At 45.2% G+C, this 13,670-nt stretch overlaps 1 protein-coding gene and 1 non-coding gene across 2 annotated transcripts in view; one reads left to right on the top strand and one right to left on the bottom strand.

Moving 5' to 3' along the window:
* TENM4 (teneurin transmembrane protein 4) overlaps positions 1 to 13,670 on the top strand; it is a 731,443-nt gene that overhangs the window by 535,874 nt on the left and 181,899 nt on the right. Inside the window, exons 9-11 of the mRNA XM_029957014.1 lie at positions 469 to 639; positions 8,112 to 8,326; positions 9,901 to 10,111. Of these exons, the coding sequence (XP_029812874.1) occupies positions 469 to 639; positions 8,112 to 8,326; positions 9,901 to 10,111 (597 nt within the window). The remainder of the gene's footprint in view (positions 1 to 468; positions 640 to 8,111; positions 8,327 to 9,900; positions 10,112 to 13,670) is intronic.
* LOC115272846 lies at positions 2,162 to 2,265 on the bottom strand. The gene has a single exon (XR_003900498.1). It is a non-coding gene; the product is annotated as a U6 spliceosomal RNA (small nuclear RNA).

Here is a 13,670-nt window from a genome sequence, read left to right as displayed (position 1 = left end):
TCATATGATTGAGAACCAATTGTATTTCTTATTCTGTAAGCTCTCTGCTCATAGTTCATATCATATGCCTATTTTCCTGCTGAGCTGTTGGACTTTGCTTATTATTTGTAGCAGTTATTTTTATATTAAGGAAATTCACCCTTTGTGGTACAAATTGCAAAAATTCCCCCTAGGTTATTTATCTTTTGAAGCAAAAGGTCAAGACTTCCTGAAACTCCCCCACCTCTCCCCCTCTCCCTGTCCCACCAGACTGAGAGCCCTCAGGGGCAGGGTCCATGCCTTGAGCATCTCCATGCCCCAGGCCCCACATAGGGCTTGGCATTGTAAAGCTCTCTTCAGGGGCAGTTTGTTGAACTGAGCTGAACTGAATTCCTGAGTTCCCCACCCCGCCTGCCCCCCACCCATGGCTTGGGAGTCCCATTTCCACCTCCAGCAGAAAAAGATGACTTTTCTCATTGCTCACCACAGCCATGCACCTGTTTGGCCTAAACTGGCACCTGCAGCCGATGGAGGGGCAGATGTATGAAATCACGGAGGACACAGCCAGCAGTTGGCCTGTGCCAACGGACGTCTCCTTGTATCCATCAGGGGGCACTGGGTTAGAGATCCCTGACAGGAAAGGCAAAGGAGCCACAGAAGGTAGGGTTGCTGTGTTGTTCGTGTCGTGAGTCCTCTGTGTCTGCCTCTGAACCGGAGAGACCTTCATTATGCGTGCCATTTGCCTGACTCACAGTTCCATGCTCTGACACCTCCATCTCTCTGCACTCCATGCTGGCTGCCAGTCCGCCTGTGTCTTCATCTCAGTTCCTTGTCACTGTGAGCTCATGGCGGGGCTTCGGCAGCTCTCCTGGTGCTCAGTGGCATCCCATCTCATGCCTCGAGGGAAGCATCCGGGGCTTTCACTTTGTTGGGGTGGCTGTCTTTGTGTGGGATCGGGATGAGCCCTTATGGGGCATCCCATGGGGTGAGCAGACCTCTCCATGAGTGGGGTGTGGTGAAGCGGGTAGATGGTGTGCTGTAACTGAAGTACTCTTGGGGTATTGTGGTCGATGGAAGCACCAGTTGAGGTATTCTAACACTGACTAACCATGTGATCGTAAGCATCACTTATTTTCCTCAACACCAGTCTCCTCATCCTCAATAATAGTACCATTACTGTTTGTACAGTTTGTTTCAAAGATTTTGTCGAGTACATCTCACACTTAATCCTCACAGACATCCTGTGAGGTAAGGATAATTCTTTTGACCAATTTTAGATGCAAAACCTCAGGGTTACATTAATGTAGTGACTTGTCCAGAGGTCACTCAGCCCATAAACAATGGTACTTGTTGTATGAGCCCAGGTCCAGATGACTCCAGAGCTATTACTGTCTCTCTAAATTGTCCTCCCTAACTTACCACATGGTTACAAGACTCTGAAGGAGATGTAGATGAGAAATCCCATTGTATAATGGGACACAGATATTTTTCTATCAATGATGGAAGTGGTAGTGACATATGGAGTTTGGCGTTCTTAAATGGGACTTCCATAAACCCATGTTCTGAATTTCTTAAGGGTCTTTCTAACACACCATTGACATACATTCTTTCACTATCAGCCAGAAGTTGTACAGACTCACAAAAATGGTGCCCCAAAAATGGCTGAGCTAATGGGCCAGTCTCATTGCCATTCTGGGCAGTGTGGGCATCTTTTCTCCTGTACCTGCTGTGCCCTGCTTCATCTCTTCTGTTAGCAAAGTGGTCATATCTGTGTCCAACCAACCTTTACATCCTGCATCTTCTTTCCTATCATCTCAAATAACTTTGGAGTCATAGTTTCTGAACTTTCCTGCCCTCAAGGATTTGCCTTCTCAGAATCTGTTTGGTTAACAGGATACCAAATGCTTGGTTAAAGTAGCTACTCAGGACCTTTGAATGATCCTGAAGGTCAAAATCAGTTCTATTTTTTAAAAAGTGTTTATTTGAGAGACAGAACACGAGCAGAGGAGGGGTAGAGAGAGAGGAAGAGAGAGAATCCTAAGGAGACTCCTCACTCTCAGCACAGAGCCTGATATGGAGCTCAAAGTCAGAAACTAAGAGATCATGACCTAAGCTGAAATCAAGAGTCCGAGGCTTAACCAGCTAAGCCACCCAGGCACCCCCAAGTCTTTCTTTTTGTTTTTTAAATATGGAGCGGTTCACGAATTTGCCTGTAATCCTTGCACAGGGACTATGCTAATATTCTCTGTATTGTTCTAACAAAACCAACTATTGACCCATGGTCATCTTTAAGGGGAAGTAAGAATGGGAACATTTCCACAGAGCCAAATCAGAATGACTGCCTCCTTTTTCTAGGGGCAATGCCAGTCTTCTCCTTTACAAAGATGTTAAGACTTAAAACATTTAATAATTTACACTTCCTTCAACCTTTACTAAGGATATGGAAGAAGTGTGGATAGGGCTACAGGAAGAGCTCCAAGTTAGGAATCAAGAGCCCTGACTTCAAGCCCAGTTGCTGCCCCTTGAATTGACTTAAGCAAATCCCTTGAAAGACTTTCTGAGTGGGGCGCTTCGTCGGTTAAGTGTCCAACTTCAGCTCAGGTCACCATCTCACAGCTCATGAGTTCAAGCCCCACGTTGGGCTCTGTGCTGACAGCTCAGAGCCTGGATCCTGCTTCAGATTCAGTGTCTTCCTCTCTCTCTGTCCATCCCCATTCATGCTTGCACTCTCCCTCCCTCCCTCCCTCTCTCTCTTAAAAATAAGTAAACTTTTAAAAAAGTGAACATGCTTTCAAAGAAAAAAAAAAGAAAGACTTTCTGAATTTCATTTTCCTCCTCTCTAAAAAGAGGTTATTGAGCTAAATTAGCTCCAAGGTCCAATTTAATTCACAAGTCCTACATATGAAATTGGTAATAGAATCATCATCAGACCAACCAGATGGTTCTTGAGAATTTTCTTTCCAGGTCAGCCCTGTCCATGGTCCTGCCTGTCAGCTTGTGATTCCCTCATCAGTTTATGGTGTCAGATGCCCTTTGTGAATACCATACATGTGGACTGTCTTTAGATCAGCATGTACAAATGCAAATTTAAGATATGTTTAACCCTCAAGGCATTGGAAGAGGTCTCATTTAGCAAAATGTATTTTCTTTCCTCCATGATCCCTATCAGACATTCTTGAAACAGGAGTTGGATCTATCTGAAATCTCCCATTCTAATCAAATTAGTTTGTGGGTTTTTTAAGTTTTGTTTTGTTTTACCCAAGAAGCAGGAGGTGCAGATAAGAGACAAAATAAAATTGCACCAGCTTATTGGTTTACTTTAATTGGAGTATTTTTGCTTAAAGGGCTTATCTGTCATTACTAATGCAAATGGAAATCCTGTTTACAAACCCCTAAAATGCAATGCTGTGCTGGAAAGTGGTCAGCATCAAAAGCAATTACTGTGACAAAAAATACATCAGACTGGAGAAACAGAGGACAAAGCTTCCTACAGTTTATGTGAGACCACATGGTTCTTAATTTCTTTTGCCCTGGTCAAACCAATGTCTACCCAGTTTATGTTTTTAATTGTCATATTAAAAAATCTACCTCCTTAGACATAGCTCAAGGGGAAAGTCTTTAACACTGATGCGAGTGCACATCTCCTATCCCTTCTGAGGAAATCAGAGGGGAGCACTGATTACAGAATTCAGATGGGAGCCCTGGTGTCCAGAGATGGGAGAAACAACGTGGTCTGATGGGGAGAAGATAAATGAGCCTTGGAGCCAAGTGGTCCGGGACTTGACTCCGGGCCCTCAAATTTATTGGCTTTATTGACTCATGCCAATTACTCCATCTTCTTTGGCCTCAGTTTCTTCATCTGTAAGAACAAGGATGATGACATCTGCACTTTTTCAGATTGGCGGTGAAGAGGCACTCCACAAATGTCACTTCCTTGGTTCTCATCTACACAAATTCCAAGCCAGTCCCTGTCAGTTGTTAGAATCTCAGAAATCCAGACTAAGTAATATTTTCCCCTCCAAGCCCCTGCAAATAATTGGGGTATCTTTTCATATTGTAAAAGGCCATATATTTTTTAATTATGCAAATTGAATATATAATGAGCCCAATATTTTAAATGCTCATCATGTCTTTGAGAATAACCTCAAACTGCAGTCTACACTGTGTTTTCAAAGTGCTGTTACCATTTCAGGGTGTCATGGGACAGAAACCAAATATGGCAGCTTTTCAAAGAAAAGTCACAAGAACTTATGTTCTGTGTTAATGGAAAAGAGAGGGGGAAAGCATTGAATAAACAAAAATTTCTGATAGTTGAATTGGTGGGCTTAGGGATAGCATTTTCTTCTTCTGCAATGAAATCAAAATTGCCCATCAGTTTAAACCATGCAAATTGCTGCATGCAGGCTCAGCTGGACTCCAAAATGGAACAGCTTATTTTGATAACCAAATAAATTTCCAACAGTTGCTAAGGAGACTAAAGGATTCTTTGTGCAAGTTATTACATTGAAAAGAACCAAAAAGGTGGAGGGAAGGGGAGAGTGTTAGTTGATTAGGAATTTAGAGCCTATGTAGATAGATGGATGTTAGTTCAAGAAAGTGAGGGCTGTGACTGGGAAGGGCCTGGAATTTCACTTCTTTTGTTTGACCAAACTATCCAATCATTTCAGCAAATTGTTGAGAAATTTCTTTTATAGACAAGATTGTGTGTTTGAACAGCGTTGCTAGAGAAAGGCTGAATCTGTATATCTTTACAAAGAATAGGCTGTTTGCCTTGTGAAACCTGATCATGCCATTGGAGATTCCCAGGTCTTAAGCTCTTGGTATTGTTTGTTAAGTCCCTGGGGGCCCCCCTCTGGTTGCGTGGTATCCTCTTAATACATGTCCTGAGACCCCAACTGCTGCCCTTTAGCTCTGGGTCCTGTTTGTGTGTTCCTGCTTTATGAAAATTGTCAATTTTGTTGTGCCTCATGACTCTCAGTGGGCCTTGGATCTACCTGGCCCAGCCTTGATGGTTAGCTTTTGGAGACTGGGAGTCAAGCTGGACTCTTGCTCTTAGAGGGTGTCAGTGCCCTCTGCCCTTGACCCTTGAGTGAGACTATTGAGCATGTCTTTGAAGAATTTTAATTAACCACTTAGCAATTTAATACTTTAAGAAGCCATATTCTAACAAATAAAGAGAAACCCCAAATGGCTTTATCTTCTAATGGTTTCTTAAGCATTCCGAGCCTCAGTACATACATCTTATCAGTGTGAGAATTAACTGAGCCGATGAACGTAAAGGGGTGGGGGGGCCAGCATGTAGTCAGAGCGAGAAATGATAGCTACTCCTACTCCTACCACTTCTACCTTTAGTGTTATTACTACTGCTGCTATTATTACTGCTGTTGTTGTTGTCATCATTACTATTTTCCAGAATGTAGGTGGGGATAGAAAGAATTTTATGCACAAGACCTGTCTCCCCCAACTCCCTCCATCCTCAACCCTCTCTCCTTACTCTACCATTGGTGGGTCTTGCTGTGTAGTGAGACAGTTTCTGTCCTAGCACTCACAGCTTGGTGCTCAGCTTTAAGACCAGAGGATCTGGAAAGGGGAAGGCAGGAAGTGTGGCTTCACTCTGAGCAACTGCTAGCCCAGCAGTCTCCTGCCTCTTTCCCATCAGGCACAGGTACTCTCTGCACTGTTCCTCTTTTCCCTCAGAAGCCCCCACCTTGTCCCTATGTATAGTCCAACAAGGTCACCATAGGCGACCAGAGCAGAGGGATAATAAAGGTTAAATCCCCAGATGGGGTCCTCTTTTCCATCAAACACACCACCTTTAGACTGGACTGTCCCTTCCCTAAGGATCCAGACCAGGTGACTTTTAGTGTAAAGGTCACTTCTGAACCTAAGCCCAAGTGGCCCTCACAGACTCAGAGAGTCCAGGTTCCGGTGGCCAGTGTGCCGTGGAACAGGATTGATGATTTTTATTTGACCGTATACACACCAAAGACAGTGCTTTTCTCCCATTTTGGCCCACATTGGTGACAGACAAGAATGCTAGAAAAGAATATTCCCTTTTTATCACTCCTCAGGTGTAAGAGCCAACTTAACACATGCCTCTAGGGCCTGCAGACCTCTGGAGAGAGGCTCTGGGCTGGCCTCTGACCTCTCGAGGCTCAGAACTCCGCTGCTACAAGAGCTGTCTCCCAAAAGCCATGCACACTGGAGGAGAAAATGAACCCTAGCCTGCCAAAATGTGGGGGAAGTTTTCATTATTTATTCTCAGACATAGGAATTATTTGACTGCAGACAATTCTGAAATTCCATCAGCCCCGACTCCCACCCACTCACAGATGAAGCGAGTCCTTGGAATTAGCAGTCTCAGGCTGATTTCTATGCAGTTTCTAGAAGGAAATTCAGTTCTGCATCCCTAGCAGAAGCTAAAGGGTACACTATTTTCTACCTAGAAGACAAAGAATTGTGGTATTGGGAGCCCCCAAATCAGATAAGAATGGGAAAGTAATTCTCTTCCATCTTAATGCCTTGTGAATTTGGCTTCTGTCTTTGAACTTTGAATCACAGTGTAGTGGTTTTTGTGTGTCTGCATTTTCAAGGTAAAAGTCTGGGGCACATTCCTTCCATAAAGGAATTAAATGCAAGCTCTTTCCCATGCTAATGACAGAGTACTAGTGGTACTTTTATTGAGAACATGCATTTTAACTTTTTTTTTGTTGGCATATTTTTAATTAAAATAACATTTAATGGTTTGAAGCTAAAAACCTGATGTTTCTGCCGAGGAGTTTATAAAGGAATGATAACATATGGAGAAGTTTAACATTTAAATTGAATTTTATTATTTAAAACAGTAAAATATTTTATGACTACAACAATGCCCTGCCAAACTCCATTTCAGCATCAAATGTGCTTTGTAAGGAATCTTACAAAGCTAGGGGAAAAAAGACATTTTAATTTCTTATTCCCAAGTGCTTTTTATAAAAAGTTCTCACAAACGTGTTTTCTTTACAAATGGATTCGTGTTCTTAAAGCCTCTCTTCAAACACGGCTAACAAATCTTGGAACTTAGATACCCAGGAGGTTCTTCCTTGCGACAATTAAGACATAGTCTGCTGACAGGCGTGTGGCTAGTCAGTGTGCTAAGGGTGGTCTTCTAACATCCCTATCACCTCCTCCTGTCCCCTCCCAACTCCCCAGCAGGCTGATGTCTGGCAGGAAGTCAGGTTTATATTTTTCACATGTCTGTGTGTGTGTGTGTGTGTGCTTAATTAGTAAACAGAGGAAGTTTGATAAGCCGCCTTCCTTCCTGGCACTTCTGGTGCCCCCAGAAAGCTGTCACTCCCCTGACTGGTGACAGATATGGGTGAGGGACCATATTTCTGACCCTAGTCCCCTGCAACCTGCATGTCGTAGGCTTTGTGCCTGAACCTGAGAAATTCCCTCAGCTTTACCTACATTAGCACAAAACTGATATTTGAACACCTCCATCCAAGGCATTTTTCAGAAGTGTCCCTTCCATTCAGAAGTACTCCCATTTTCATCTTCCCCACCCCACCTCCTGCTCCCCACATAAACCCCCAGCCACATGTCTTAGTCTTAGAATTTGGCTTCCAATTACACATAAACTAGTAAACTTGTAAAATACCTTATTCTGCTCAGGTCATGCTTCCCACTGCTGGTGGGACCATTTTGAGTTGGAAATTTAATAACAACACCTTGTTCACACTGTCTTTTCTATTTTAGCCTGCATGCTTTTATACACACACACACACACACACACACACACACACACACACACACAGTTTTTCTCATGTGACCGCCAATGATTATTTTGGGGATCAGAATATATCTTAACAGGCTGTGGAATTATGCAGCATACAGATGGCCCTTGAGGAGGACCCATATTGCTTTGGAAGGATGCATATTTTTAGCAGAACAGTTTGAGCATCACCGGGGGAAAAAAAAAGTTCTGGACATTCTTCCTCCTCAATGGGGAGTGGGGCATGGGGGGTGGGGGCTGGTGGTGGAACCGAATAAAAGTGTGAGGCACAGGGGAGTCCTGCTGTTTGGGGCTCTGATCCCTTGTTTCACTTGTGGCAAACTGATATTTTTGTCTTCCCTTCCCTGTGTCTTGGTAGGAAAGCCCAGTAGTTTCTTTCCAGAGGACAGTTTCATAGACTCTGGAGAAATCGACGTGGGGAGACGGGCTTCCCAGAAGATTCCTCCTGGCACTTTCTGGAGATCTCAGGTGTTCATAGACCATCCTGTGCATCTGAAATTCAATGTGTCTCTGGGAAAGGCAGCTCTGGTTGGCATCTATGGCAGAAAAGGCCTTCCTCCTTCACATACACAGGTAACCAGAACGCCGCATACCCCGCTGATCTGTAGGAGCTCCTACCCAAAGTCAGGAAGCCTAATGCTCACACCGGGAACCTTGTGTTGGAGGGCATTTCATGTATCTATAGCTCATTCCTCCATTTGACCTAAGACTCTACCTTTCCAATGAGTAGGGTTATTTCCCTGGGGTTTTTTAAGAAGAGGAAATTTTAGGAAATATCTCAGATAGCCTCTCTACTGTTACCCAGTCACCTAAGTGAAATTACTCAAGAAATATAATCTAAAGAGAAAAAGCATGCCCTTGAGAGTCAGACTTGAGTTTGAATCCTCTCATTATCAACTATGGTAACTATGGCCTGGTACTTACCCGCTCAGAGCAAGTTTCTAATGTCTCCAGTGATGATAACACTACCCACTTTGTAGGGCTGCTGAGGATAATCAAGGGAATTTATAAAGCAGCTTGTGCACATCTGGCTCAGAATACATGTTACTTCCCTAGTCTCTTACATGTCTTCCCTCCTTCGGGGTTTCACATTTGCTCTGATGCATGCACACCAGAAACACCTGACAGCTCATCTGGGATGACTGACAGAACACCAGTCATGATGAGTAAGGAACACTTGTTAAGGTCCTGCCAGCTCTGGGATTGGGGTGACAAAAATCAGAGGCATTGTCAGACGTTCCCAGGCCATGTGCAGCTTTCCTAGCCCAGTTGTTACTTTAGATTCCCAGGTGAAATCTAAACAGCCATATTGGCTAATGGTGGAGTCACAGGAAAATAGAAGCTGGGCCACGGACCAGGACAGTGGTGCTAGTCCTGGACTTCATTCCTGGACTTCATTTATACATGAAATAGAATCAGTATCTCAGTTGGTAGGTTGGTAGGTAGACCGATAGTAGACAGATAATTGCTCGATTTGCTTGCTAGTAGGCCAGGAGGACTTAACCACCTACCTGTTGTTAACACTGTGTGGCTGACTTCTCTTGAGTCTCACACTAGCAGGCTCAGATCAGCCAGCAATTGTATCTGACCCAGCATGTAATCATTGATAGAATTTTGAGCTAATCCAGTTTAGTTCCCCTAAAACTGCTCCCTGAAACTGGAGCATTTAGAAAGGCTCATTGACAACAGGATGATAGATAGAGATCAGATTCACACTTGCACTTGACTGACGTTTAAGGCACACAGACTGCCCTAGTCCCAAGCCTTGAGCCCTGAGACTCCCAGCATCCCTCTCGAGGAGCTGGAGGTCAGCCCTTCAGTGGCTCGGTTTCTGATCATGTGCCCACCACTGGAAAAGCATGGTTGTCCTGGCACAGACTCTACCAGATGAAGACTGCCCACACATACACCAAATTAAAGAAAAATGTGTGATTTATGCTTCACTCACAAGGGAATGAGGAGACTATTAACCATGAGAAACAGGTCTGGGGAGGAGGTGAAGTTGGTTGATCAACCTTCATGTGGCTCTAGCCTCTTGGCCTGTTCTCTCTATTTCCTTGCATGCCCCCCAGGAGAAGCGTTAGGAAGGAATCTAGCCTTGTGGTGAAGCAGACACACTGCTAATTATGCTCTCTTTGTACTTGTAGTTTGACTTTGTAGAGCTGTTGGATGGAAGAAGGCTCCTGACCCAGGAGGCACGGAGCCTGGAGGGACCCCAGCGCCAGTCTCGGGGGGCCATCCCCCCATCTAGTCACGAGACTGGGTTCATCCAGTATTTGGACTCAGGAATCTGGCACCTGGCTTTTTACAATGATGGGAAGGAGTCTGAAGTGGTTTCTTTTCTCACCACTGCCATTGGTAAGGAGCCTCCGGCCCTCTGGGGTCTGTGGGATTTTGTCTCTTTGGGTGAGAGGACCCTGGGGATTCTGAGGGCTGGAGCCAGCAACAGAATGTGTCTTACCCGCCGCTGTTGATGCCACCTGGAGTCTGGCATGAGCCCATCCTGACTGGGCTTGCTGCACAGGTATGGGAGCAGGATTCAGGGAAAGGAGGGAAGGGAAGGGTGACAGGAGGTGCTGGCCGGCCATCCTGGGCCATTACCCACTGCCTTTCTTGTGTCGCGTGTGGACCAGCTGCCACATTTAACCACCGAAGGATAGTTGGGGGCGCCTGGGCGGCTCAGTCAGTTAAGCACCCGACTTCAAGCCCAGGTCATGATCTCACAGTTTGTGAGTTTGAGTCCTGCATCGGGCTCTGTGCTGACAGCTTGGAGCCTGGAGCCTGTTTCAGATTCTGTGTTTCCCTCTCCCTCTGCTCCTCCCCGACTTCTGCTCTGTCTCTCTGTCTCTCTCAAAAATAAATAAATGTAAAAAAGAAAAAAAATTTTTTTTAAGCAACTGAAGGGTGGAATTGACAGCAAGACGGAACCCCTGCCTGACTAGCCACATGGAGGCACCATCTCTCTTCTTCTCACTTCTCTCCGACACCTGTGTTTGTCTTTGTAGCTTCCTTGGCTCAACTCACTGATTTGTGACTTGGGTTTTTGTTTTTGAGTGTGTGTAGCTTTTTGGTTATTTTTGTGTTTTGTTCTGGGAGCTAACAGTCCCTGGCAGTTGAGAAAAGAAGATGAAAGCTCAGAGAGAGGGGAGAATAGCAGAGCAAAGGGTTCAATGAAGAATGTAATCAGTCAGATTGGGGTCCTGCTGAGAACAGAGACATCTTGATCTCTGACAGAGAGCAAGCTGCCATGTTAGGAACAGTGCTTAGCACCTCTGTCCCTCATCATGGAAGAGGGCCACAGCTGCCCGTTCAGGGTGAGCCCCTGGGGCCGCCCCACAAGCTCACAGGCATCTGGGGAGCTTGGCATCTTGTTCTAAGGGATCTCTGTTCTTTACCCACACATTCCATAGAATCCGTCTCCTCCATGGATGGCCACAGGACGCAGTGGTCTCAGTGGTTCAGGTCAGAAAACATTTGTTCTGAGTTTATGTTGGAAGCATTATGACATAGCCTGGAGACAGAATCTCCCACAGGAAAATAAAACTTAGAGAAAATGAAACTCTGCTAACCAGAATGCATGGAAAATAGGGTTTCTGCCTAATGAAAAGCTTTATGTGGTACCAAGTCCACCTCAAAACTCTGTCTCAGCCCTTGCTGGGAATCTCTCTGACATGGAAGAGGGAGTTAAATAAAAACCTCTGAACCTGGTCACCGGTTCCTAAAACTCCCACAGAGCCCTGGCTCTTCCTTCTACACAGCAGTAGTCAGTTTTAAGCCATTTTCCTCTCATTTGTCCAGGCAGAAAATACCTTCCCATTAAATACAGGTATGGTTTCTACTTCTGCTGCCCTGCAGGCTCAGTGTTCTACCCTCTTGGCAAAATGAGGGCAGCAGAGGCCCTCGGCTACATCGGCCCCAGTGTAGGCAGCCCTGCCTTGTGCTGTCCTCGGTCTGGAAGCATCTGCCCTAGGTGCTGGGCTCCAAGTGCCCAGAGGGCGAGGACTTGGACGCAGTCTTCTCTGCCCCCTGGCCCCCAGCCCAGACCCCGACTTGCAGGGTCACTGGGTTAATAAGGGCATGAACACAAGCTTGGCCTGCCCTCTGCTCAGCCTCCCATTGGCAGGACGGTCTGCAGCCACAAGCCTGGCTTCCTCCCCTATTGCTGCCTTCTGAGGTGGAGTGGAAAGAATGCTCCACGCTGAATCTCCACCACTAACTTGCATTTTGACCCTGCACTAATCACTTAAGTTTTCCGGCTCCCGCTTTCTCTAGAGTCTGGATTTGAGGCCACAGCTCGGCGATTGCTGGTGACCTGGAGGCTGTAAGGGCAGCCCCATTCTCCTTTCACCGGAGAGCCAGCTGTGGTCCTCACCATCAATTAGGCTGTCACTCTGCAGGGTTTGCCAGGCTCCAGACCCTGTTTCTTATCCCTTTCTGGCCACCATGGCTTCATTATTAGGGCCGTGGATTATCGAGTCATTAGTGGTGCCTGAGTGAGAGCTTCGTGGTCTCACAGCCTGATTTCTCTGAGGCATGGTTCACAGAGAGGCCTGGACTGTCATGTTCACTAAGAACTGAGCTCTCTTACAATCAGAATCTTTATTTTTAATAACTGAGCATAAATATGAAAGGATATTAAAATCAACCCCCAAAGAAAACTACTCTTAATTAGGATGTGACTCTCAAAGAAGTATAGTGTAGGTGCAGTTAGGTACTTTTGCCAACTCTTGGCTTGTCAGAGCTTGCTAACCTGTTTTGTCGTAAGTACGGCCACAGTCTTGCTTTTCCCTCGTGTTCTCCTGTTCTTACCTTAATGATGAAGTCTGCCTTCACCTCCTTAACCCTATGATACCCTTTAGAGCAGACCGGCTATCCTGGGCTTCTCAGAGTTTGATGAACCATTTGGTGTCTTGTTAAAACAGCTTCTCCTTCAGTAGGTGGGGTGGGCCCTTAGCATCTACATTTCCACCAGCACCCAGTGATACCAATACTTCCCATCTGTGGGCCACATTTTGAGTAGCCGGGGGTTATGGTATCTTAAAAATGGTCCCAAGTATTATTGTACAAAGCACTTACTCAGAAAGCAGGTTCAAAATTCAGATTCCTGTGCCTGGTCCCCAGGAATTATGACCCAGTGTGCATGAGCGAGAGCCCAGATAATCCTGATTCCAGGGCTTCGTCAACTAAGCTTTGAGAACAGATGCCTCCCTCATGAGCACTGCTTTTTCTTCCTTCCTCCCCTACTGTCCCACACTAGCTCTGTGACCATTTTCAGGTCATCTCTCTGAGGCCCATTTTTCCTAAATAGAAAATGAAATAGTAATAGTGACTTTGCAGTCCCTGTCCTGAAGATCAGAGCAGATATAACGCACAGGCTTTAGCCCTATAAGTACCCAATAAATGGAAGTTGCTAATATTCTCTTCTTGCCTCCTTCTCCTTCTACCTTTCTCTTGCCTCCTTTCAGACTTGTCTCGTCCTTTGAGCTACAGTGGTTGTTTAATGAATACTTTTTTTTTCTTTAATACAAAGACAGACGGATTCTGATGTTGCTGTTAATCCCTCTCTCCCCGAGAGTCCGTGGCATTGAGTCTCAGCTGTCTGTGATTGTTACCTGTGAGCCATGAGTTGTAATATGTCTTGGCAGGTTAATTAAAAGTTTGGGTCTTGTTTTAGTGAACTCATTATGGTCCCAATATACAACTGTAACTCTCAGGTTTGCTTAACACACGAATTGGAATATGACCCTCCCTCTGTTACAGTTTGAAATGCAGACATAGAATTTAAGATCTGAGATGTCAGAATCCAGAGTATTTATGTCTGTTTGTAATTAAGTAACAGGAGAAATAATTGCATTTAATTTAACAAATGGCTGTATTGTGTACGCTTTTGCTTTTCCCTTCATTTAATGCAATCCAG

Source organism: Suricata suricatta, chromosome 11, assembly GCF_006229205.1.
Source record: "Suricata suricatta isolate VVHF042 chromosome 11, meerkat_22Aug2017_6uvM2_HiC, whole genome shotgun sequence".
Taxonomy (NCBI): Eukaryota; Metazoa; Chordata; class Mammalia; order Carnivora; family Herpestidae; genus Suricata; species Suricata suricatta.
This window is presented reverse-complemented; position numbering and strand designations above follow the sequence as displayed.